Source organism: Cyanistes caeruleus, chromosome 7 (assembly GCF_971803275.1).
Source record: "Cyanistes caeruleus chromosome 7, bCyaCae1.hap1.1, whole genome shotgun sequence".
NCBI classification, from domain to species: Eukaryota; Metazoa; Chordata; class Aves; order Passeriformes; family Paridae; genus Cyanistes; species Cyanistes caeruleus.
This window is the reverse complement of record NC_141707.1, coordinates 27391935-27419480: the sequence shown is the minus strand read 5'-3', so window position 1 is coordinate 27419480 and position 27546 is coordinate 27391935. Positions and strand designations below refer to the sequence as shown.

The following is a 27546-nucleotide window of genomic DNA, read 5'->3' as shown; positions in this document are numbered from 1 at the left end:
CCCAAGCACACTTTTCAATGCAGTTAGGCAAACTCTGCTTTGGGCACTTTGAAAAAACCCATTCTCTAAGACTGCTTTGGTGACATGGAATTGTATGACTTATTTCAATATGGTGTTCTAACATGAACAAAATTAAGGCATACAGAGAAAAAGGCACTAGCTAAAAAACAAAAGTTTTCATTTTATTTGACTGAAAGGACTGTTTAGCTACAAATCTAATTGGAAATCAAGTTAGAACTTTTAAGACTATATTTAAACTGTCAAGAAAAGACAACTAGATTTAACTTTGCACTTATTTGATCCATGCCTTTTTGGGTTCATCCATGGATATTTCTATCACCCAAATAAAAAATAACTTTTGTGTTAACTTTCTCTAACACAACACAACTGAAACCATGAGTCATACTCTAACAGGACTATTACACCATTAAAACCATACCACGAAGTAGCTCTTGTTACTTAATATGTGCAACAGAGAGAATGCTAAAAATCATTAGGTAAGTAAAGACTTTTGAAAATACACATACTCACCGTGAAATTTTTCTTATTTTTTGAGAGTATAGCTTCATTGTGGCATTTACAGAAAAGCAACCGAACCCTACAGCAGTATTGCTTTCACTGGCATTTTTTTATAATTGGATTCAACAATTAAGGCCAATTCACGATTCCAAAATGCTGGTGGCTTTTGAAGTGACATACAAGAAGGTGTGAGCAGGGATCTTGGCTCTGCAATCCTCCTCCAGTGGAGTTTAAAGCATGAAATTCCATGCACCCTCACAAATTCTAGAACGAGGGGTAATTCACCATCATCACAGGAGTCCCTGTAAGTGTTTAACAAACCCTGTATACAGCTCATCTTACTACATTACCCCACTAGGGGTAAGTAATAGCCAACCTCTTGGTAAAAGTCTGATTTACCTTTATAGCTATTTCTAGCTCAAAATATTTGTGTTAATAACCAACTAGTTCACTGTAAGTTATTTAAGTCAGCAGAGATTCTCCTTAGGGTGAAAAAAAAAACTAACCTTGGTTAAATTTGTAAAATTTTACTAGAATCACTCAAACTGGAAAATGTCAACTTCATTTAAGAAGCACAGTTTTTACATTGGCAGCTTTCTGACATGCCAAAAACATGATGAAAAACATATTTTGAAAGCTGCTTTTTTCCTGGCTCCAAAACACTGACCGTTGTCATGACTGAATGCCATTTTTTTTTTTAGAAAAGGCACAAAAGCAGCAAACTTGATTGTTCAGTAATTAAAAATCACAACAAGAAAGTGATATTGTAATATACATGATCCAGCACTGTCTCACAAAAAGGTCACATTATAAGAAAACTAGATTCTGAAAATGTTCAAGCTTCAGAGAGTGCAGTTTCTCTTTAGAATAGTATATTTAAATGTTATGAATGCTACAGATAAACCTGGTTACATTTTCCCTTTAATGTCCTTTTTTGGTAATATAAAATTTCCTTACCTTTTCAGGTATCACTGATCACTACTGATTTTTATATACATTTTCACCTTAGTTTTGGTACCTGTTTAGTCTAAAATCAATCACTTCAATTACACGATCTTGAAAATTACCTACATAAACTATTAGGTTCTACATTAAACTTCCCATTCCTACTGTCACTGTATTTTGCTTATAAAGCAAAGGTCTCTTACAGCAGAGTATATACCAATTCTTCTTAAAGGCTGCTTCATAGCTTTTATCTAGTGACAGAGAAACAAGAAAAAAAGTCAGTAAAAGCTGCCTTTCCTTTCAGCCTTTTATACTTTTCCTGGTCTGACTACTACTTCCTGTGCTCAGGAAACCCTGCACAGTTGTCTACCCTGACCAAGAAAATTCTAAGTTGGGTAAAATACTCACATAAGCTGAAGAAGTCACCACTCTCAGTCTCTGGAGAGATGGCCACAAAAAAGTCATTCTTACTCCACTACAGGTAAAGTGATTAGGATAAATCCATACTCCGGCTTATGCTCTGATAAAATATATGGAATTCAGAAGAATAAATTCAGAAATCTCATATGTGAGTGACTGTGAGAATAGGTAAGCTTATTGTTCTGTCTCCATGCATTTTGTAAACCTGACAGACCTCTAAAGATGCAGAACAGGTAGAGCCTTGTCAGACTAGACAAGGATCACAGTACCAGCCTGCTCTGCTTTTAAAAAACAAAAAAAGCAAGCAATGAATCATCCAAAACAGTAAACATAATTTCAGTTCTGTTGTCCAATAGTTTATTTCCAAATGCCCCTTTAAATTATTTATGTTCTGTTCTTCTACAAAAATATGAATCTGACTTTTCTGTTGTGAAAAGTCAGTTATTCAGTACACCTGATTAGTACCTGGGCTTCTCAGCTGAGAAGCAATATTTCAGATTTTTGCTTCTTTTATTATGTTCTTTCAGAAATAGAAAAGTAAGTAACGTACATTTTATGACAGTTGGAAATCAGACAAACACCAATCTGGATTATCAGGCTGGAATAATCACACTGATGTTATTTAATTGCTGGCTCTCTCTGCACTTTTGGCCTGTTCTTTGTACAGTTTTCTGGGCTGTGCCTCCATCTTCATAGGATTCATCAGTGCAACTTTATTAAAAATACAGCTGGAGTCCTAGCTTTCTCAGTGACTCATTCCTGATGTTAAGAGATGTTGGACTTTATTTCAGGAATTATCAACACATCCTAGATGACTGACCAGCATTACTAAACCTTTTTTTTTTTTTTTTTTTTAGTGCAGAATGAGAAGAATTTTGTATTATTCAGGCACTTGATGTTGACATACATTCCATCCTAGCGCCTCTCAACAGCTTTGAAAACATTTCTTATAGCTCATTCTGAATCCAGTAACTCATATACTGCACAAGGATTAGTTACTCCCTTTCCCCTGCAGCCATTCATGGGACTGTGGAGGAGAACTGACCCTCAACACCAGTATTTCTTATCAGCTAAGATAACTGTCTCCCTTGAAGCTTATGCAACAGAGGTTCTCTTTGGCAGATAGAGCAGGAGGCGTTCTCCTAACTATTTACATCCAATAGCTGACCCTTGTCTAGCATGGAAAATTTCCCCTTTGCAGTATAGTAGTTTCTAGGAGTCTGGGCCCATAATCTGTTTTTACCTGTAATTATTTTCCTATTAAGATAATACAATAATTCTACACCAAAACCTCTAATTAGTACATCAGTTTTGAGCTCATTTTTGTTCTTTTCTTTTGGTCACATAGAAGTACCAGCTAGACACGCTGCTGTACAAAGAGTTCCAAGTTCTTCAGCTCCATCAATTAACTCTCAGAACTGCATGTTCCTGTAAATTCCAAACTGTAAATTCCAGAAATTGATTAAATGCTAAAATAAAATAAGAACTTAGAACTCTCTGCTGCAAGTACCTACAATATAGATAAGAATCACATAGAAGTAACCTTCTTGTCATTTAGCTGCATGTCTATTTTTCCCTGCACCCTGAGTCAGTCAGCGGTGTCAGAAAAAGTCACACAGTTCCTGACTGTCCAAGCATTTTAAATTTTTTTCCTCTTTAAATAAGGAACAAATATGTACTAAAGTGCTTTATCTACATCAACCACATCAGTACATTATAGAAACAAAAAGTTCTAGTCCTGTTGGGAGGAGGGAAGATTCTCATTATAGATACAAAATTTAGATTGTTTACAATCTAAGTGAAACAAAGATTCAAGAGAATATTCTCTCTCTTGTCTTTTTTCTCCTTTTTCTTTGTAAAAAATAAAAAAGAAAAGTGCAGTCAAATAGAAAATAAATGCAGTAGATGCAAGCTGAGTTGAGGCAGGTGTTAGTGATAGTGTGCAAACGTGTGTCTTAGCAGTTCATCTGCAAACGGTCGCAGCTTGGCCTCGATAAAAATCCGTTTCAAGAAATCCCGAGCGTGGTCGGAGACGTGAGGAGGGAGCTGGGGGTTGGTTGGCTGAGTGGCAATTTTAAAGATGGCAGCCATGGCTTCGAACTCTGCCCACGGGGGTTTCTCAGTGAGCATTTCTACCACTGTGCAACCTACACTCCTGAAACAGAGGCAGAAGTGAAACAGAAGGTTACAATAGAGTCATGCCCTTCCAGGAAAACAAAAAATAGCAGAGAGGGACTGAAATACCACAAATAAGCAGTGTCCACTGAACACTACAGAGTAGCTTCAGCATGAAACAGGCATAGGGAAAAAACAGCATGTACTGCTCTACCTTTATCTCAAAGTTACACAAATCACTACCTATGTCTCCACTTTATTACTTCCTTGAGCTGAAATCTACTACCTCAGTGAAAGGATAATTACATATTTTTCCAGGCAATACCAACTGTGGTAGGGCACTGCCAGGATCCAGTGCTCAGCGGGCTGACAAAGGCCACACACTCAGCATTGCACTTGGAAGCTTTCCTGCCCTCTGAGGCTGAACAGAAATGCAAAGCATCATGAATGCTCTGTGCATACCATGTGTGTTGCCAAGTCATTAGAAATGCACAATGAATGGTGTGCAAGCATAATATGGCAGCTGAAGAACAAAAGCCCTACCTCATGATATCTTCTCTTTTACTTAAGGATACTAAAAATATACTTAGATTGACAAACAAAATTTTAAGTTCCTAAACAATCTTTGTTTAAGAACACTGTCTAAAGAATTTAGGAGGGCAGAAGGGCATACATAGCCAGAGAAACTTTGTTCCAGACGTCCTTAAAGATCAGCATGTCCCAATAACAAGTGAATGATACTGCGAAAAGGACAGGCTGAAATGATTTCCCAAAAGTTTGAATTTTCCAATTCTTCAAAGTTTTTCAAGATGCTTGCAAGAAATTTTGTGCTTTAACAGAGGTACAGTGCTTTACACAATAAGGATTTACTGACTGTTCAACTCCAGTATTTTTTCTTAAGCTTCCACCAAAAACACACAATAACCTTGGAACTAATACTTCAAATTTGAACAAGTCAGCTACTGGATGCTAAGGATTGACCAATTATTCACACATATAAGAGTAGTTACTAAGTAACTGATGTAGCCAAAGTTAATTTCCCTGTGGTTAAAAGTATTGCCATTGCTTGGATATAATGTAGTTCCTCTCTAAACACACAGTGTTACTACTCCTGCCTGTCTACTGCTGCCTGCTCATTACTGCATATTCACAGGTCAGCCCAGCGCAAAGCGGGTCTCATTGCCAAAGTCATCTGTCCACTGGGCTGGAGCCATGTTAGACTGTAGCATATACAATTTTTCATTAACCTTCATTTTCGAAAATTACTTTCCCTCTTAGTTCTTAAGTATTTGACAACAAACCAAATTATTTTTTTATACTCCCTTTTAAATCTGACAAATTCACTCTTAAGTGTTCAACTTCTGAGTTTAGAGGAGTAGCATTTTATTTTATGCTTTGCAGCAAAGGTATTTCGGTGTTGAAGCCTCATTACAAGATATCGACTGAACTGACGTTTCAAAGCTTCACATATTGCTTTCAGTCAGTACCTCTCCACAACAAACAGTTTGGTAAACCTAACTTCATGCAAGGTCAGTTGAAAGGATTCTTTTATGATCTCTAAACTGATGGGCTGAGAAATTGCCACATGAAAAATTAAATTTCAGCGTTAAGACTCTCCAAATATGACTGCTGATGCTAACATTTGCCACCCTCTTCAGCTTAAATCCCAGGAAGAAACACTGCAGCGTCAGATAACAAACACCTGCTCTCTGTTGAAAATGAATTGACACTTTTAAGTAGAGAAGGGTTTTTTTAACATACCAGATGTCTGCTTTTCTGCCGTACCCTTCTCCACTAATAACTTCAGGACTCATCCAGTAGGGAGTTCCTGTGACAGACTTCATTCCCGTACCAGAGAGACAGATAGTCTGCAGTCGTTTGCTGGCACCAAAGTCACCAAGCTTCACATTGCCTGCTGAATCCCGCAGAATATTTGCTCCTGGAAGGAAGGGAAAACAGCATTACCTTCACAAAAGACTCAAGGTTTTGGTACAGGAAAGAGTAACAGAAGTTTGGATTCAGTGATACAATTCAACATCAACCTAGAATTTCTAGCCAGAGAATTTACTTTCTCTGCTCATTCCTACTCTGTTCTGGAGCTCAGAAAATAATGAATTGCATACACTGGTTTGCATTCTAGGCCTTTTCCAGGAAGGGGTAGTCCCTTTGTAAAGTCCTCCTGAAAAAATAAAGAATGTGCCATACATGGGAAATTTAAAAAAAAAAAATGGGAGTTTCCACGCAACTGAAAATGTCTCCATACTATTTTATAGCGAAATTTCAAATAGTGTTACAGATTTATTCAAAGAAGTTATCTGCACAAGACAGATGTACATATTGACTGTGATATCTCAACCTTCTTTGGAACAAAACACTGTTGATGTAAAGTGACAGAAAAATGGTAAAAATATTAGGGAATACAACAGCATTGTGTTCAACACACCTATTCTGCATGCCACCATCTTCCTACATATTCACACCTTGCTTATGGAACAATTGCAAGTCACCTATACCTATCTTCAAAAAGTAAATGTTTCACCAGGCATCCTAGCAGTAAAATGGAAGAAGTCTGATCAGGCAAGTCACCTCTGCCAGTCACTTCTTGTAAAGGAAGAAATTCATCCTGATTGTTTTGCAGATGGAGACTAAAGAAACATTGTCAAAACTAGAACATCCCGAAGTTGCTCATTTTTCCCTCCCCAGTTACAACAGTGACAAGATTAAAAGATGGAAAGCAATCACACTAATTTTAAGTCAGTATTTTGGTATTTCAAACTTAATTGCATTTTAGTGCTTCACATAAGATTGGAAAAGGATCAGTAATAAAGAGCACTGAAGTGTGCACAGATCTATCATTACCTTTAATATCTCGATGGACAATCATATTACTGTGCAAATAGTGAACGCCTTCCAAAATCTGCCGTGTGTATTTACGAGTCACATTCTCTGTGAGTGCTCCATATGATTTCAATTGGTCTTTGATGGAACCCTATGGCACAGAAGTATAAAGCACTAACACTTCTAGAATTCAACTGAAATTCAATTAAATTTATGCCTGAAATGTAGACATTGAAAATTACAACTTTTCTTGATTTAACTTTGAAACTCGCAAGCAGCTGAATAGTTCCAGTCCAATGTACAGAAATAGAACAGCACCCTCAAACTTTTTGATGGGTAAGTGATGATACTCAGGATGGGCATAACACATACCATTTGTGTTAGCTTATACTCAGAAGAAAACACTGTCAGGAAAAAAAACACCATGTGCCAAAGCACCATAGAGTGGTGCTTTAGGTAAAAAGTAAGAGGTAAGCAAGTCTTAGATTAATAGAAGATTAAATCAAAACTCATTGGGCTTTTTGCAACTGTTTTTGTAAAACCTGTCTTTGTCACATGGAGTTACAAACTGCTAATATTACTTCTGTCACACTGCCCTCCAAATTTCAGAAAAATTCAAGAAGTCCTACAAAACAAGGCCCAAAACTCAAAAAAATGAAGCAGCAAACAAAAAATCTACCACCAAGAAACAATGCCCAGACACTGCTTTTCCCCTCTGGAGTCTCATAGTAAGTAGACTACTGTAACTTTTCAGAAATACAGAGCCTCTGTTTTTATAGGAGCACATTTTATTTAGCTCTGCTGACCCCACTTGGTGAGAAAATGAAAATCTGCAGTTTTCTGACCTTATAGTATATCCTAACAAAGCAGAAGAACAGCAGTTCAGCATGTATTAGGTGCCACACAAGAAGGAAGCACCAAGATTATTTTCTGTATGCACTTATTCCCACCCCCATCTTCGCTACTTTTTATTTTCCAGAAATACTTCAAGCGTGGCAAAACAAAACAATAAAATTCAGGGAGATTTAAGAGTTTACTAATGATTATACTGTCTTTTCAAAGACATTGCTAGGCACCACTTATGCCAAAAACAAACACAAAGAGCTTTTGTATGAACCACTGAAATTCTGAAAACCCAAGCAAGCAATGGAGAAGACAGGAGGCTGCAAACACTTGCCAGTACCCATCTTTGGTGTTTTTAACTTGGACAGTTTTAAATATCTGTGTGTCCTTATACAAAGCTGAATGCTTGGGTGCTCATCACCCTGCACACAATCGATGGCTGAAGTGGATGAGCTCTCTTGCTTACCCCAGGCATATACTCCATGAATATTGAGAGTGTCCTTTCAGGTGAATCTCTCAAGAAGCCATAATACTGAACAATTCTTTCATGCAGCAGATTTTTCAGCAACTGAATCTCACATTCAAGTGCATTTACTTCCTGAAAGGACAAAACAGGACAGATTTACCATGCTTGATGTAGTAAAACTAAGATTTTGAATTTTTTCAAGCAGAGCAGTATGTACATATTGAAGTGTTATGCAAAGTAAGTAACAAAATGCTACAGCTAATGTAAAGTTTTTGCATTTTATAACAAGAAAATACCAATGTTAACTTGAGGTAATTAAAAAACCACAAAACTATGTATTTTCTATACATTATCTTTGGGATGATTTTGCTGGTTTTTTGTTGTTTCTCCTCCTTGAAGTTATGTTTGTTTCAGAGCACAGCAGATATCAGTAAGTGCACAAGGTCAGTGATCATTTTACAATGCCATAAGCCTCCAGTTGGGTAAAAAAAAGCAACTAACAAAACACAGAATCCACCCCTCCGCATTTTAACCTTTGTGGTGGAATAATTAACATTAATTCTTAACTCTTCCACGATGATAGACTATACTTTAAAAATGCTTTTGAATAGCACTTCATATTGTAATAATGAAATACAACAGAGGAAAACACTAGCAACTGGTCTTTTCTCCGGAGCCATCCAAAATACTACAAATTTTGCAAACAGGAAGCAAGATAATTTGAAATGGACTATACAATTAGATGCTGGAAAAATACTAACCCACAAATTCAAACTTGACTAGATTCCAAATTTCACCTAGAAGTTTTTCATCAAAACCTGAACTTTTATCTGTCATAGAGTATTATGGATACCCTCATATTTCTGAGACTAGAAAGGATAGAGATTTTTTTTCACACAGAGACACATAATACTACAAAATGCTAAGTGAGCTCACAAAACTGTTGCTTCAGGAGAGATACTACCATATTTTAACATTTCCAAAACATAATGAGTTGTTTTGTTACATATTTTTAAAAAGCAGCAACAACAACTACACTAGGAATCTACAGCACAAATGATTCTTGATTTTTCTTTGATCCTACACCACTAATAGCAGCAACTATAACTGGCAGCCACTCAATACTGCAATCATGCTTACACCCATTGTTTCCCTGGCCTTGCTCCCCACAATGCAGAATGCAGCCATAATGTAGGGAAAGTAATAATTCTCTTCCCATCCTGTAAAAAGCAGCAAGTATGGTTTGGGAAAAGAAGAAATAGTGAATTGGTGCTACTTTTGAATTGTTTATCTCCTTCAGCACCCAGTATTTAAAGATGGACAAGTTTGATTTTAGAGAGAGAATAAACTAACAAGGAAACTTATGCTCTTTAGGGAGAAACAGTGTACAACAGCACTGCTGTAGGACAGCAGCTAGTCTAAATGCACAAAGTTAAAAGAAACAAAACAAACAAACAAATCCCAAACATAGAAATACCCCCAAGAAAGATGAAAAAGCATGTAAAAATCTCGAACTGTCTTCACAGCCAAAACCAATTTGTTTTCAGGAATACTTATATTCGAACAGCTTTTTCTGTTTATAAATGTAACTTCTTCCAATTCCAGTTAGTATAAATAATTATCTATTTCAGAGCACACTTCATAATAGATTGTTTAATTTTAGAGACCAAGACTGCACCAAATCAAATTATGCATCTTCACAACATAAGGATGTGTCTGAAAATCAAAAAATGTGATGTAAAGTTAAAATCGGGTAAGCAGGTGAATTATCTGTGGTACGAACAAAACAGAATTCCTAACAAGGACACGGTTTCCTAAAACAACACGGTTCAAAACATGTTCAAAACATGTTCATTCTGTTCAAGGAAAGGAATGTGAGTCTGGTCCAGTTCACACCACTCCAGCAGAAGCCTTTTCTCTTTTAACTTACCTTGCTGGTTTCCGGACTATCGGGATCAAACTGAACTTGTTTAACAGCCAGTTCTCTTCCAGTATCAGCATCGTAACACAGATACACTCTGCCAAATGCACCTTGACCCAGCAGTTTACCAAGTCTCCAGTTAGTTGGAGCTCGTGGTGCTGAAAATATAAGTATGTTTTGGTTTTCAAATGAGCTTGTTATTCAGCTGATCGAGAAAAACTGGAATACACAGAAAATAATTTTTTAAAAGACTACTTTTTCAACAACAGAGACTGTGCGTCCTAAGCCTTACCAAATAAATTACAAAGATCAATAAAACTCCCTGTAAGATGGAGAATATGAGCTACTTAAATTTATTCACAAAGTAAGTTGTGGTAGAACTAGACTTACTTAAAACAACTAGCAATAGCTAATCTGAAAAACAGAATAAGCATGTTAAATAAACAACTTTCTTTTAAAAAAATCAAGGCATAATTACAAGGTATGAGCTACTGAAGTCATCACAAAGTATACTTGCTCTTGAAATTCTACCACAAGTATGAAGCAGTACCACTAAAAATGTATAGTTTAACTCAAAATATGACCAACATCTATAAAAATAAATAGTAACTACAACCTACAAAACCCTTCTCAAGTCCTAAAGTGTGTAAAATTCACTTATACAATGTTTTGTTATCATAGATGTAAATTCTAACTGAAAGTCTACATGAAGGTTAGCACGGTAAACAATGAAAATACTGATGACCTTTGCCTATTAGAGAGCTAAAACCAGGTTATTTAATGGTATGTGTTCGGATGACATGCTAGGTTTTGACACGATATACTTGAAGAGTAAGAGTTTTACAGGAGGGTTCACAAAATGCCAGAGCTTACAGCGGCTGGGTGGGCTGATGTCCATGACTGACAAGGTAGGATTGTCTATGTCACTGCCCCTCCTCCTCATTCGGTTATCTTCGTATTCTGGCGTAAAGACACTGCTCCCACTGCTGGTGCTCAGCGAGTGATCAGTGGGACTGAAACTAACTGGTGATCGGAAGTTGTTCCCCTGAGTCCTTCTGGCTCTTGGAAAAGTTTTACGACCTTCAATGATATACACAGAACACAAATATTACAGTACAAAAAGATACTGCAATGCAATGCGTGCATGCAAATACTTTACGAATTCTACATCATCTAGTTTGGATCTGCCACAGTGGAGGACAGGACACAATCATCATGAAATGTACTGCTTTAACCTTCCACTTAGAAGAAAACAAACATTCATCACAGATGTATATAAAGACCAGACAGAATCAAAATCTTGTGTTTAAGAGATGAAAATTGGGACTAAATTCTGGAACTGTTCTGAAATACAATCAACGTGCTTGAAAAATCTGGAGACCTGTAAGAGGAGAAAAGGAAACACCATGCCTCTGCTTTTATTGCTCTATTAATATGCAAATACCAAATTTCTGATATTTAGGAGAACAAAATACATGTTTACAATCCTGTAGTGCCCAAGCCAGCCTCTTCCTTCTGTAAACTAGAAAGAATTGAATGCAGACAAAGACTGACACATGGAATCAACAGGAACACCAGAGAAGTGTTTTAGAAATCAAAACACAAGCAATAGAAAATTTGGAGATGTCTACAGCATCAGAATAAAAAACCAGAGCACCAATCTTCAACATGTTAATTTAATTACAACCAGATGACTAATACAATTTATGTTAATCTATTTAGATAACACAACTATTTTTAGGATAGCATCTCTTGATTAAGTTTCATCCTACAGAACTCAGCAATAACTGGAGTCTCTGATTCATTAGGTATTACACTGGAGGACATGTTCCCAGAGGACTAAAGAAAGCAGATAAAACATCTTTGAAATAGTAGACTCAGACTTATATACCAGTCTGAACAATTTAAATTCCAAGAAAGATATGCAAGCAAGTAATCAAGCAGTTTTGTTCACCACTGAGAAGATAAAAATGTGATAAACCAGTCATAATTGGTTTATCTTATGTAGCTAATCCAATTTTCCCATTCCAATGGGACATTCTCACAAGCCAACCCATGAAGTGTTGCAGACCAGCTTACTATGCAAATTATACTCACGACAGATTCAAAGCCATTATCAGTGATTTCTCATCAAAGGGGAGGATAATTTAAGTGGACATCCCTAGCAGTTTATCTTCAGTCCACTTCCATACACTATTTTAATTCATGATGTACATATGATGGAACTTAACACACTGCAGTATTGCAGATGACATCACGTTAAGTGTGGCTGAAAGTCCATTTAAAGATAAAAATCAAAATTCACAGTGATACTGGAAGTTAGAGATGATTCAAAAATCAACAAGATGAAATTCAGTAAGGAAGTACTACACACATATTTAAAAGAGAAATCTACTGCAGAAACTACAAAGCGTGAAGCAATTGGTTGGCCTGACGTCATGAAGTAAATGATATAGGAAATGTAAGCAAAGACTGAAGAGCAGTCAGAATGTAGGTCAGTACCAGAAAGTAGGGTCATTCTGCAATGTATTAATGTGACTGCTACATACCAAGTTCTGCTTATATCCTATGTTACATAAATATATAAAGTGGCCATAAGAAAAGCCTCAGCTTGGGGAGGAGAAGAAACTAAGGCGAGATAACAGGTAAGTGTGTGATGCAGTAACATATGAGAGCAATGACTCACTGTGTTAAAATAGAGTAACTAGTTACTATTTTCACTTGCAGGAAAAATGTTTTGGGAGACAGAGAAGTTAAGTTATAAGATAAGCTATTTTGGAATCTACTAACATAAAGAAAGTATGTCTTCTGTTGAAACCAATTTAGAGTTCACTTGAAAGTAAGTGTGACAGATATTTGCCTCTTTAAATCTTGCCTTAGAGCAAGGGACTGGACTTTGCAGTGCCTCAGTTTGGTATTTCTGTGATTCCTGTAACATAATTCCATTTATTGCTGTGCTCATTCCACACTGCAAGTGACACCATCTGGTCTTGGGAGACATTTCTTCTTCACACTTCTTAACTAGTGCTTGACGCACCCTTAAGTATGAAAATCCTACAGCTACTCCTCTCTACTTCCTTTAGAAATTTAACACATGTTAAATTTATATCAATGGTATTACTGTCCAAACCAGTTTTGTGGACACATTAGCAGGTGCTGCTTTGCATTCCAACAATTTATTTCACCTGCTAATTCTCAGTTTACATCACTGCTCTTAAATTTTATTTACTCTTTTAATCTAAGAAACTGTTAACAGGAACTCCATCGTACTTGAGATTACTTAAAGCAAAACAAGACATTACAAACCGATGTACCTAGTTTAGCTATAACAGGGTCACAAAGGTCAAAAACTTACAGTGTATGACTTGTGTGTGGCCAAAGACAGCAAACATTTCCACAGTTGTGCATATGAGCCAGAAATTCTGAAATCCATAACTCTGCCAGACAATAAAACTGCCCAGAGGTTCTATCAATCATTAGAAGCTTAGCAAGTGAGTTTGGGGAAAGAATATAAGCTTTCAGTTTCTGCAATATTTTAAGATCTTACAATTTTATTCACATTTTCAGATAAGAAAAACAGATAATTAAAACTGTTGCAGTGTTCATACTTACCATCACTGTAGTCTTGCTGATGATATGAAATATGATATCGTCTGGGATAAGTCCCCCCCTTTCCAAATTTCTCAAATATTGGGATATCATACTCTACTAGAAAATAAAAGGATTCATTTCAAAATTTAAAATGTGACAAAAGAATGTTAAATTAATCACTTTGGTAATACAAACTTAAAATACAAACATATCAGAGGATATGAAGGATTGAAGCATCAGAGCAAAAAGAGATTTATAAAACAAAATCACACAACTCACAAGAACTGAAAGGACTTCAGTCAAAAGCCCCGAAGGACCAAAAATTCAATAGCTCAAGTGGTTTGTAACCTCTTGCTTAAAAAGAATGTTGGAGGACTGTAGTATGCCTGATTACTCCAGTTTTAAAACTACTTTCTGGAGGAGAAACTATTCCAAAGAACGTAATTTAAAGTTGTATAAATAAGAAAAACTGGTGAATGAGTCAACACAGCTTCAATTACTAAAACACATTCAATAGATCCTCTTTTAAAAGTTATTGAGGGGTAAAAGTATAAGATAAGGGGAAAAGTCCCTCATGCATAAATAATTGGTTAGAAGATAAATACATTAAAAAGGAGGAAAGAGTCAACAGTCCACAGGAATCTGGGCTAAAACCCATGAGCTTAATTATCCATGAATTCTCTGTGCAGAGCAAGGAGCAGTGAGGTGACAAAAACCACTCTGAGAAATAAAAACAACAGAATAATTAGAGAAAGCCCTTATGAGTCTACATGACTGGATATTAAAGTTGCAGATGAAATTCAGTGTAGGCTTCTGTAAAGGTTTGCTATAGAGACTTCCTAAAAAGCAGCACCTGAACTCTTTGTATTAGCTGAGAAGAAAATTAAATGCTGCAAGATATACTGAACAAAATTTTGGTGTACTCCATTTCAAAGAATTTAGTAAAACTGAAAAATATTCCAAAGGACAAAGATGATCAGACATACAAAATTGCTTTTCCATAAGGAATGGAGGCCTCTGTATACTAGGAAAATAACAGCTCAAAGGGAGCAAAGAGGTCCGTTAAAAAACCAAACCAAAAATCCACCAGAAAAACAGTAACAAAAAAAAAAAACCAATAAAGCAAGCATTAAAAAAAAGTCACAAAGCACATACTTCTTCATAAAACACAATAAATTGCATAACTTTCTGTTGCAACCTACAGCTGTTGCTGAGAAAGTTTATACAAGTTGAAGCAGGGACAAGAAAAATTTGTGCAAGGAAAAAAAAAAAATCTATCCAATCACAGATAGATATCATATATCAGATATATCAAATATCAGATAGATATCTGATATATCAAATATCAAATCACAGATAGATAGATAGATATTGAAGAAGAACATCTTGCATTTACAGAACCCTTGAGCAATACCTGACTAGGAATATATTCTGAGAGAGGAACACTACACACTCCCTGTAGAAGCCCAGTAGTGGTTGTGGCAGGAGGAAAGACTAGGCCAGATGGACATTTTTTCTGCTTGTGCTACACATCAAATCATGATAACAAATATTGAATATGGAATTAATGATTACTGTCTATCCCACTGTCAACATACCAGAATATGCCATGGGAAAAAACCCCCAACAAATCCCCATTAAAAATACTGCAATATGATCTTATTAGAAAAGTAACTGCAATGAACATAATGTAAAATAAACTAGATTAGGATTATACAAAAGGCAAAGTAATTTCTGACATTTTCAAGTCTTTTGGTATTTATCTCTGCCACCTAAATGCTTCTTACACACAGTTTTAGTTTTATTTAAACTAAAGTTTTAAAGTTCTTTAGTTTTATTAAAAACTTTAGTTTTATTTAGTTTTATTTTTATTTAAAATAAAATCTGGTGCAGTCTGTAAAGCATTCCAGCATTCTAAAAAGAAAAAACTCACCATCACATATTTATCTTGATAAAACTTCAGAATCAAAATAAAAAAGTGCCTCAAAATATGTAACAGACTGAAGAAACACAAAACCTTTTTGATTTACTGGAAACTAAGTATTGTTCAACAGCAAAGTACTGTAGTGAGACATGACTGTGAGAAGACACTTCAGAGCACTTTCAAGGTTACCCACTGCACTTCACAGCCTGAACCCTGCACAACAACTTGGATTTGAGCCAGAGTATTGTATCAGAAAAAAAACATTAGTGGTGATGATTAATTTATAGGCACAGCACACAGCTCTCCATCCTTTCACTTTGCAGTGCTTTCAATTACAGAAGTCATGAGCACTTCAAAGTGATTCTTATTTCACATGGAAGAAAACAAAGGCTCCATGTACTGGTTTTGGCTGGGATAGAGTTAATGTTCTTCATAGCAGCTCTTATGGTGCTACATTTTAGATCTGTGGCCAAAACACTGTTGATAACATATTTTAGTTATTGCTGAAACACATTTACACAGAATCAAGGAGCTTTTGTGCTTCTACCAGCTGGTAGAGTGGGCTGGGAGGCACACGAAGTTGGGAAGGAACACATCTGGGACAGCTGGCACCCACTGACTCGAGGGATATGCCATACTATCTGAGGTTTTGCTCTGCAACAAAAGCTGGGAGGAAGACAGAGGGAGGACATTCATAGTGATGGTGTTTGCCTTCCCAGTTAACCACTAGGAGTGATGAAGCCTTGCTTTCCTGGAAATGGCTGAACACCTACCTGCTGATGGGAAATAGTGATTGAAATCATTGTTTTGTTCTGAATGTGTGTGCAGCTTTTGCTGTACTATTTAACTCCCTTTATTTTAACTCATGAGTTTTCTTACTTTTCCCCTTGGATTCTCTCCCCGATCTCATACAGAGGAGTGAGCAAGCAGCTGTGTGGGGCTTAGCTACCTACTGGGGTTAAACCACACCACCTCCAAATTAAATAAACTGACTACAGTTATACACCAACTTAGATATTACAGTCCAATTTAACCAAGTGTTGTGTGCCCCCATACATTGCAACATTTGCTCTTTTTATGGAGGCAGACAGTTATACTACACCCACTAGGAGTGGTGTCACACACAATCATCTGGAGAAATGTGAAATTTCTTGTAATTCCGTGCTATCTTTCACTGTGTGCATTTAGTGTCGCTTTCTTCTACCATACTGTTTGTGTAATAAAATACTTCTCTGATGTGAAAATCCATTCTTAGTCCTGTTATTTGCAAGAGGAGCAGTTCTGGAAAGCTAGTGTGTCTCCAGTGATTTTTGCCTACCTGAGAATTCCTGATGATTATCTGGATAGCTCTGTGCTCTTGGCATCCGAGACTTGGGATAGTTGTCCCTGGAAGTGTAAAAATACACAGAATCTGGAATCTCTTAATCGAGACTTAAGCTTACTGTCGTCTTATTGATGAAAAGCCACTGTTTTTTTACAGGTTGATGCACTGGTTTACAAACGTGGAGCCCAATTCTGAAACTCAATTCTAGTAGGTAACTGTAATAACTGAGGATCAGTAACAATGGGAAAGCTTGCTTATTGAGCTTAATGTAGGTAAGAAAGCAACAGACTGTTAATGAGCGATGATATTAGTAAAAACATGAATGATCGCAAGTACAGCCACAAAGGAACACTGTTATATTTAACACCTTAATGGCTAAACACAAAGGTTTACAGACTGGCAAAATCAGTTATACAGACTACAGAAACTCTTGAGGAAATTTAACCAAAGAAATGTAGAACCTTTTAATGAGGAAAAACATTTCCTCTTCTCTCCATGAAAGCCATAGGATTAAGAGAGTGATTTTATTGAGTTATAGAATGATGAAGAATTTCTTGGTTCTTACATGATCACATTGTTTCTTACCTACAGTTGGTATGTAACTCCCAGCCACCAAAAGGAATGGATGGGATTGCCAGTCAGAGCAATCGATAACAGTTTATTTCCATAAACATACCAAAACAGTGTCCTCCTTTTTCTGGTAAGAATTTCTCTAATGGGTAACAGAAGCTAAATGGAGACACAAAACCTACATCTTTGTAGGAAATATTAAAATGAAAAAAAAAAAAAAAGGAAAACAAACTAAGTAGAGGTGACAAATTAAGTAAATAAAAACAACCAAAAGAAGTTTTGAAGAAGAAATATGAATTGCATTGAGTTTGCTTTGTTTCCCTTCTTCCACTCTTACCCCACAAAACCCCTAAATTTGGCAGTTAGGTAAATTTTTTTTCTATGGAGTCACATTAAACACTGTGTATGTGTAACCTATCACACTGAAACCACAAAATACTTTTCATGTCTACTGTCTTCTTGCTAGTGAAATGCAGATTTTTTTCAACTCAAAACTGTATTTGTTAGACCAAATCTATTTGTGTCCTCAAACCACATATTCTCAACTGAAGTAGTACTACTGAGTAATACAGCTCTGATTAAATGCGACAGACAGTGACCTCCAACTCTTCACCATTCTACCGATTAAATAAAATATTTAATTAGCAGTTTTATTTGTTTGGCAGTTTGAAATAAACAAAGAGCAAATCTGCACATTAAACCCAAGGTTATTTGCCTGACCACCATAAACCAAACAGGAATATGTTTATACTTGACTTGGCTGGTGGACAGTGACCCCTCAAAACACAAGTCTCCTCAGAGGTCAATCCAAAAAGACTCCCCACAGCACACACTGCCCCTTGCTGACTGGTGGGCTTTAATAAAGAAAAGTTCAAAGCTTGCAACAGGAACAAGGGAAAAAGAACAGACAGTAATTGCAAAGGAAAGGATGGGATTGCCTGTTGAAGTCTCTAAACGATTCTACCCTCCTTCTTGAATTGGGTACCCCCTGCTTTGGCAAAGGAAAGCCTACTTCATACAGCAGTACCTAAGAACTGTAAATTTATTGGAGTGGCTCACTGCCAAGCAATATACACTACACATATGAATGACCTAGCAACATTTAGTAAAAACCTTCAGTACATTTTTTTACAACCTTAAACCTAAATGTTTGTGGTTTAAATACAAATTATTGAAGAAAAAAAAAGCGCTACAGAATTTTCTATGTATTAGTAAGCAATTAAGTTTCAGTAAATTTTTATACACATTTCAGAACTTACAAAGAAATTTCTGGAAGAAATACTGTCACTCGAGAGGAGCTGTATTTTACAACTGAAACATTATCCAAGCTAATAAAGAAAATTTATTAATTAATGTAAATAAGTTTTACCCATCTAACGGGCTGTCAAGCGAGGGACAACTTCCTGAGCCAGAGTTTTCAGGACTGCTCAAAGACAATGGATCCAGCATCTAATAAATAATAAACAGAGGAAGATCAACAAGTTCAAGGAGGTTTTTTTTCAATTTTTTTTTTTCTAAATAGTTAAGAGTTTTGCTATAAAACAGCTAATAAGAAACAAATCCAAATCAGATAAGAACTGGTAAAAACAGAGTGGAAAGCTCATCTGTTGCCTTAAAATGAGCTCCTTCCTAAAATGAAGTCTGCTTTGGCATATTATATAACATCTGTTATTTTCTGTGAATTGGACACCAGGCTTTTGCTGTAAATTAAGCAGTTATCCCTCCAATTTTTATGGTCTGCACTGCTTCTTAAAGGTCCTGGGCACATACTTTGCCATACACCAATCAAGGAGTTACTAAAGAAATAGTGTCCAGAAAGTGAGTTTGCACTCTACAAACTCAAAACACTTAAATGAACTCTGCATTAGGGAAGAGAACATTTACTACAGGTTCAGCATTTTTATTCCTCTTGTCTCATGCTGAACCATATTGATTACCTCTCTAACCCAATGTACTATGGCCCAACTGGCAGCCCATGGGTTCTATCCAACCCCTCATCTCTTACAGTAAGTATGGGGTCTGCTGCCAGAGTGCAAATAGCTGTGCTCAGGCAGATCAACAGCAGAGCAGAGCAAAGCCCTCCACTCTAAATTCCCTTCCTGTCTCTGTTGGGCAGGCTGTGACAGATAAAGGCAGCATGGCCAACACTTGCCAAGGTGATGGGACAATGTGGGAGAGGGGTGGGGAGGGAGCGAACAGAATTTGTGAGCCTACTACCCCAAACTGGCCTTGAGGCTGCTTAGGTTGAACTAACTTGGCTTCTTATGGAATTAAGATTCATTAATTTAAACCTGCTGACAGCTCACACAGCTATGCATACATGACAGTTTATATATTTCTGGAATACTTAGGAGTGAATGGACATCCCAGGCTTCAGGGATCATCCATCTATCTGACCAGTCAGTGACCAGAAATTACTTTGCCCAGGCCAAAAGTAACTATTTCACTGGAATGAATCCAGACCTGGAGTGGATCTAACCACATGGCTATGATAATGAATAGCCCTGGTCTGGAAAGTAGGAGATTCAGTCTCTATTCTCAGCTCAGTCACTAAAATTGTGCAACAAGTTGCACTATCCCTTTGCCTTTATTTTATCATCTGTCTCTCATTTAGTCAGCTCATAAAACCCATTGCCTCTTGCCATTTGTAAATACACTGCCAATGTCAACAACAACTTGAACTGATTTGTGTATGCAGCATTATTTTTCTTTCCTCCTTGAAACATCTCTTTCTCCATTGCCAATTCTGTAAACAGTTACATTCCTGCTTTCCCTTCTGTTTTGAAGGGCAATTTTTTATATTCAGTGAGCAGGATTTTTATTTTTGCTTAGTGTGTTGATATCCTACACTAATGCAGGTGAAAAAGAAGAAAAAAATAACATACATTTGTGATCTTTACACACCAAAAAAAGTGAATTTGGTAAGTATTTCAGAGCTTATTTATGCCAGGCCTACCGCCATCCCTTTGCCTCTTCCCCACCACAGTACCTACCACACAGAATCACAGAATATTCTGAGTTGGAAAGAACCCACCAAGATCATTGAGTCCAACTCTTAAGTATCACCTGAATCCAAATAATTCTTTCTAAAAATCTCCTTTTAATTACCTGGAAAAGTCGTAAAGCAGGTCTTGCTTACATATCATTCTCAGTAAAATAAAGGGGCTTGTGCTTTCTAATGAAGACATCTCAGCTGTTATTTGTGTCTATCACTATCTCATTCAACTATTGTGGCAATCAAGAATATTCTCTTTCTCCTTGTGACAGAATATTTAAAAATTGAAGAGACAAAGGATAAAAACCAACCAGGTTCTGCAAGACTAAACAGCACAATTATTTCAACCTTATGTCACCAATCAAGTTTTATAGATTTATCATCAATTTTTTTGCTGTTCTTTCTAATAAATCCATATCTTTCTTGAACAGCAGTATTTCATAAATAAACTTAACAAAAACTTTAATTTCAATAATCACAGATGTACCTGATCCATACTTTCTGGAATGAATTCACCCTCACTGTTGATACTGGTGAAGGACCCATTTCGAGCCACCTGATGCAGCTCATCTGGAATGTATCCTGGGGGAGGTGAACTTCTATCACGAGTATTAGAACCTTTTGAAAGAAAAGGACCAGTCAGAATCTCTCCACCAACCCAGAATTCAAGGGCTTTATTCAAATGCTTCACAGGCACTGAACCTGCCTGGATCACTTCTTGCTTGAGGAATCCCCCAAATGCCCATGCAATACAAGACTTAAGTATAGCATTTAAAAGCTGCAATCCAGAAATTATGATAAATTTGGGGCAGAGTTGTCTCAATGACATTAAAGAGAATTTTCATTATACAGGAACAGAAATGTAATTTGCCCACACATCTAGCAGGGTAAATTCCTTCTTTTGAATAAAATCAAACCCCAAACCCTTCTACACATGTCAACTAATCCTTTTCAGCTCTTGAGAATTTCAATATTTCTTTGTTTAATATTACGTCTACAAGAACATAAATACACGTATTCATAATAAATGCATAATGATTTAATTAAATTGTCTGGAAAATTATTCATTAAGCTCTCCACAGTTTCATAATTAAATTTGGAAGTTAACATCACCCAACTTTAAAACATGATTAAGCAAAAATGTTATACCAATCCCAAAATCAGTATCTTAAACAAATGCTCACAAAGTAAAAAAATATGGGGGTTCTAAACTGAGCAAGGAAACATATTGCCATATAAGCAAATTTTTCAGTAGTTCACTCCTGTATCAGAAAATAAAGGGGAGTACTAACATCAGCTTTTTTAACTCTACATACACTTATTTACTTCTAAGCTGGTTTTGATAATTTTCAGTATCATATATATTTAAAACAGTTTTGTCTTAATAGTCAAAATCCACTCCCCCAAATGCAAATTCTATAGCAGTCACTGATGACTTGTAGAGGCAGTCTGTGTTGAGAGCAAAATTTTCATTAAGAGAATACTACAAAAGACATTTTTACAACAAAAGCTATTGAAATGTGCAGCTTACCTATTACAGACAGTCGCCTTTTTCTGTCTGTCACACCAAACACTGTATTATCTAAGTCTTCCAGTGAGGGCAAGGGTTCCACGTTATTTACACTGGGAGACTGAAAATGCGTAAGTATTACAACTGCAGTTATTACTGTACGTTCCTGACAATGAAAATACTTTACAAACTTTATAGATTTTGTGCAGTACATTCCATTTTTTAAGCAGTCAAGAAAGTAGCTTGCCAATTTACATCAGAATTCATCTATTTAAGTAGCTCATTTGTAGTCTTTAAAATTCATTTTCAATATGCACCAGTATACAAATCCTATGAATATCAATGCCATGATTTGTTAGATAATACCAAAATATCTCAGCATTTAGTCTACAGTCCATTAGTCTGTGCTGCAACAAATATTGAACTTCCCACATATGACTTAAACAAAAGTTTCAAATCACTACCATTACTTGAATTCTGTATGCTTTTTTAGTAACATTCTAATAAGGCTCACTTTTCTACCACTGTAGGGTAGACAAACAAAAAGACAGGAACAGGATCTAGGAAAGAGTTAAAACTGAGTAAGAACAAAATGCTAATGGATGCTAAAAGTGAAATGAAGAAGCAATCAGTATTATATTCAATTGAGAAAATGCCATCTTTAAGAAAAGATACAAATTATAATTCATTTTGAAAACTGAGGTAAAAGATATTTATCATGTCTACTCATACCTGTGTATTTCCATGTATTACAAGCAGTATCTTGAGACTCTTCATATGTACACTACGGTCAAGTAGCTCGACAGCTTTGTCCAGGTCATCCTGTGTGGTTAATGGAATTACAAGCTACAAAAAAGGGGCGGGGGAAAAAAGTCTTAAACAGGACACAAGAAATAAATGAGCAATTCAAGTGCAGAGAAACCAACAATCCTTCCTTTCATAGCAAATAACTTGAAAAAAAACCTTATTAAATGATCCCCTAAGTAAGTATTAAAAAGTCTGGAGATCAACCTTAACTCTTCCTTCAGATTCCTCTTTTAAGTGGAACAAGTCTTCACAAGAACCAACATTTAATATATAGGACTTAAATATCTGAAAGTTTCAGCAAAATGGATGCAACTGGATCAATGCCTAAATTAACACAAGTCTGTAGGATAAACAAAAGTCCTATTTCATAGAGTATAAGGCAGATTTTTGCATTTCAAATATTACAAATATACTTGTTTAAAGTTGCATCACTAACAGAATTTCTCCACTGAAGAACAGCATTTGTTACGGAAGATGTGATCCATGTGCAACAACTCTAGTCTTCACTAGAATCTTACCTGGACCTAATTAATTACAAGTAACTTGACATAAACGCATCTTTATAACAGAAAACTATGCCATTAATGTGCAGCTGAGGTCTGAATCCCGTAACAATTAGAATTTGGCTCGTGTTTCAGGAGTGTAAATTACAGCTTCTCCTTGTAACAAAGCAAAAACTATACAGATTTTTAAATCTATTCTACTATTTTAAATCTGTTCTATTCAGTCAATGATACTCAAATACAACACCAGTCCAAATACAGTACTTTTATACAAAAAAGATAGGATTGAGGAAGATCTTGATAAAATGAAGAGTATGCTTATTTGTTAAATTGCACTTTCAATGCTAGTGACACATTATTACCATCACATTTCTGACAGGTGATGGGATGAAGTGCCAACTAATGCAGAAGGTAACAAGAAGAAACATACTCATGTGCCTAAAAATCTACCAGTGGAAGGAGTTGAGGCTAAAGCATTATGAAGGACCATTTCACCTGACCTTCCTAATTGCCAAAAACCTTCTGATGGAATTCTTAATTTTGAGGATCAGTTTCACAGAAGCGCCTGGTAGTGAGTAACCAACAAACAGCAATCACTGGCATTTTCTTCTGCAAAGATGCAGGGTAGATACAGCAGTTCCATTGTGCTTAACCAAGCAGATGAACAAGCCTTCAGGCACTTTGCTGACTCAAGGCAAAAGCCAGATGTAACCACTAAGAATGGATCCTGCATCTGTAAATATGTTTGCTATTAATAATTCCATGGCTTCTTCTAAAGGAAAGCCAGAAGTAATATTTATCAAGCATAAGTGGCTTGACAGTGCTGGCACGGTTACCAAGAAATCTTTGGGAACCCAATACTTTAGAGAAGCAACAGTTAAGCCTAGTTCTCCAATCTACACATTATCTAAATGCAGCATTCTAGCAATTATCTAACAAGACTAATCCTTAAAGAAAATTATCTACAAGAAAGGATAAATGCTATTTCAAGTTTACAAACATGACAAAGCTCAAAGAGGTAAAGAATTTCCTAAGGTCCCACAACAGGACTGTGGTAGATCAGGAAGACAATTTATCCATTCCTCAACAATTTGGAGGCATCATTATGATATAACACTACTCATGAAACACTTCATGCATTTCCTGCCTATCCTAACTTGGACAAGACCTACATGTTTGAGAAAACACATATACACACATTCGAAATTTGGGGGTTTGTTACAGGAGTAAGTTGGGTCATAGAAGTTGTTCCCACTTCTTACAAGATCGAATTTCAGCCTTAAAACGATCCATGTCCAAGGCAAGAATTTAGAGGACACAGAGTATTACCTCATTATTGCTGTAATGTAAATCCATAGTCTGTCCAAAAGCAACTTTAGCTTTAGCTGCAAGATCTTCAAGTTTAACAGGCCTTGGTAATTGCAGGATCCTGAAACACAATTTAAGTTATGAAGAATTTTTGTCCGTTACTTATAAAAATCTGACAACTCATTACTTAAGAACTATCTCAGAACTAAATTTATTATTAAAAATACTGTTAAGAGGCTATACTTTATTCCCTGTCCTCCATATTTTGAGACTTTCAAAAAAGAAAGTAGTGAAAAATCTAAAAGGGAAAATCAGATACAGAATTAGATTTCATTGTAACTATTTAACACGCTCAATGTTTAAGCCTCCATTTCAGAGGGAAATTCTTAGAAACTTCTACATTTTTCCACTTGAGAAAACTAAGACAATGGAGTACCACAGCCTGACAAGCATAAGCATCATAAAGGAATTACTCCTGTAGTCCCCATTTTTTGGAAATCCAAAAGACTATCTTACCTGAGGAAGGTAACTAAAAGTCACCATCTTTACCATAATGAACTACACACTCAAACTGCCCAGTCCATCACTAACTGTGCTTCAAGTGTGTTCCTGTAAGAATGGTGCAGTTGTAGGTCAACAACTTAGATTTTCTTTTAACTCAATGTCCCATCAAACCAGTTAGCCCAAACTGCCTATAACTAACCTTTTGCTATAGAAAAACATTTTATCTTTTGAGCTACAACACCATGAAACAAAAAAGAGCTTTTAATAGTGACAAAGCTATTACTGTACATTCAATTAATTGAAAAAAGAAAGAGCACTCAAATTCTGTGATGTAGAAAAGTTAGCAAAGGGTACCTGTCCCTTTTATCAGTAATTCAGTATAGTGGTTTGGGGGACAATTTTTTTTCACTGACATGATGCTAGAAAGGCCACTTCCAGTTAAAAATTACTTTAAAAAAATAAAGTCTTTTAAAAAACACCCTAGAAAACCAAACAAACCAAACCCCACAAAAAACCAACAAACACCAATTCTCAGGCAAAATAAATTGTCAGCAATTGTAGTTAACAATTTGGGCAGCAAGCCTGCAACTCTACCCATCAACTACACGCTCCTTGGAACAAAGTGCCACATTCACCACTGAAAGCAAGTCTGGAATCACTTCTCTTTTTCACTTCCCTTTTTAAAAACTAGTGAGAAAGCCATTGCATAACTTTTTTTTTCCTGCATGATTTCTTCACTTGATTATTAAATCTACATGCTCAGGCAAACAAAAGTATTACATTGAGCAATGAACCTAGGCTGCCCAGTACCCCCAGGCAAGCAGGCTGAAGTCACTTGGGACAGTTCATAACAGAGCTAGGACCATGAGCATGAAAACTTGGGAAAGGTATCTTTCCACACACTTTATGCTTGTAATAATATTGAACTGGTTAACTTAGTCCACTGTGAAAGTGAAATATGATGAACTGCAAAATGCACCTCTGTGCAGACTGGAAGAAAGTAAACATTTCTCTGTTTAAAATTCATGCTTCCTCTTACTTCACAAGCAATTGTTAGGTAGATGAGAACTCAATTCTCAAAACCTTCAAAAAGACTTATTCCCTCCAAATTACTTAGAGAACTCAACCATTGCTAATGCAGTTTTACATGTGATGTTCAGAGAAGTGATAGGAAGAAGCTGAAGAATGTTGATACCTAGGGAACGCTGGTTTTTTACTGCTTCATGTGAAGAGAGGGCACATACTATAATCAGTTGATACACAGCTGTTGCACTTGACACTAAGGGCTGCCCAGAACTAGTACAGGTTTCATTGAAGCTAATTTTACTTAAAGGATTTCTCTTGAGAAATAGCATGTCCAGGATATTACTTCCTTTTTCCCTAAGTATTTTCAAAGTTCTTATTCTATAATAATTTCTCTGTAGGTAGAATGAAATTTGATACTTTCAGAAAGAGACAGGCAAAATAAATTGTCAACAAACTGGTTCTGCATGGAATTATATATCAAATTCTGTAAAAGCTTTTGAACAGCCACCAGAAAAGAGATTATATAGACAGATGTTTGCATACTTTAAGCAGGTGCATCATCCACCTCTCATAAACAAAATGTAAATAAAAGTAACTGATAAAATGGAAACTATCTAATACATTTTCCTCTTACAGTTGTCAGACTGGCACCCCTGAAGTACAATCCAACCTCTTCCGTTGGGTATTACAGTAACAATAAATTATCACACATTTATTACACACACAATGAAGGACAAAAACTTATTTTCTGGTCTCTTCAAACTTGAGATCTATTTTAAAAACGTACGTAATTATTCATAGCAACAAATATCTATATAAAGGGTAACCAAATGAAGGATACTACATTGGATGTAGTTACAGTATGACATTTAGGTGTTTATGCATACTTAGAACCCATATTAATAGTTAATTCTCTTTAAATTGTGTTAATATAAAAACTAAATTTAAGCTCAAATAAAAAAAAACTTAGAGATCTGAAGCACTTCAAACCATTAATTTGAAACTTTACAACAAGAGCACAACAAAATTCTATAAACAAAGAAACAAGACTGTCTCCTTACCTTTTTTCACCTCGATGTTCAAATTTGACTCTAACATCATTCTGTAAGAAAAGAGACAAAGGAACCACTATTAGTTTGTTATTACCTCTTTTGATTAAGCCAATTAACTCCCATTCAATACTCCTACACTAGAACTAAGTTCCATATTAATTTTCTGTCCTTTCCAATATATTAAGTATTTTAACGAGCTATCTGCTGAGGTACATGATAGAGGCTTAAAGAGTTAAAAAACAAGTGTTAAAAATAACTTCAAGTGCTAAAATACAAAATACAAAAACTTATTCTGAAGTACAATGAATGCTTCTGTAAATAAAGATATTTTCTATCAATACATGTTAATACTGTAACAGATTTAT

General features: G+C 36.0%; 1 protein-coding gene across 4 annotated transcripts in view; it reads right to left on the bottom strand.

Annotated features, from left to right (window-relative positions):
* Positions 1–2218: 2218 nt before the first annotated feature.
* Positions 2219–27546, bottom strand: part of MAP3K2 (mitogen-activated protein kinase kinase kinase 2) — a 47598-nt gene continuing 22270 nt past the window's right edge. For 2 of the 4 annotated variants that reach the window (XM_086897935.1, XM_086897934.1), the window contains exons 4-17: positions 27191–27231; positions 24621–24720; positions 22714–22827; positions 22003–22102; positions 20959–21089; positions 18846–18925; positions 16901–16968; positions 13680–13775; positions 10941–11147; positions 10077–10225; positions 8147–8278; positions 6859–6988; positions 5761–5938; positions 2219–4039 (exon numbers count right to left, since the gene is read on the bottom strand). In XM_086897935.1, coding sequence (XP_086754061.1) covers positions 3814–4039; positions 5761–5938; positions 6859–6988; positions 8147–8278; positions 10077–10225; positions 10941–11147; positions 13680–13775; positions 16901–16968; positions 18846–18925; positions 20959–21089; positions 22003–22102; positions 22714–22827; positions 24621–24720; positions 27191–27231 — 1752 coding nt within the window. In that variant the 3' untranslated portion in view covers positions 2219–3813. Of the gene's footprint in view, positions 4040–5760; positions 5939–6858; positions 6989–8146; positions 8279–10076; positions 10226–10940; positions 11148–13679; positions 13776–16900; positions 16969–18845; positions 18926–20958; positions 21090–22002; positions 22103–22713; positions 22828–24620; positions 24721–25115; positions 25150–27190; positions 27232–27546 lie in introns of those variants that run through there. The other 2 variants (XM_086897936.1, XM_086897937.1) reach the window with 2 other exon arrangements.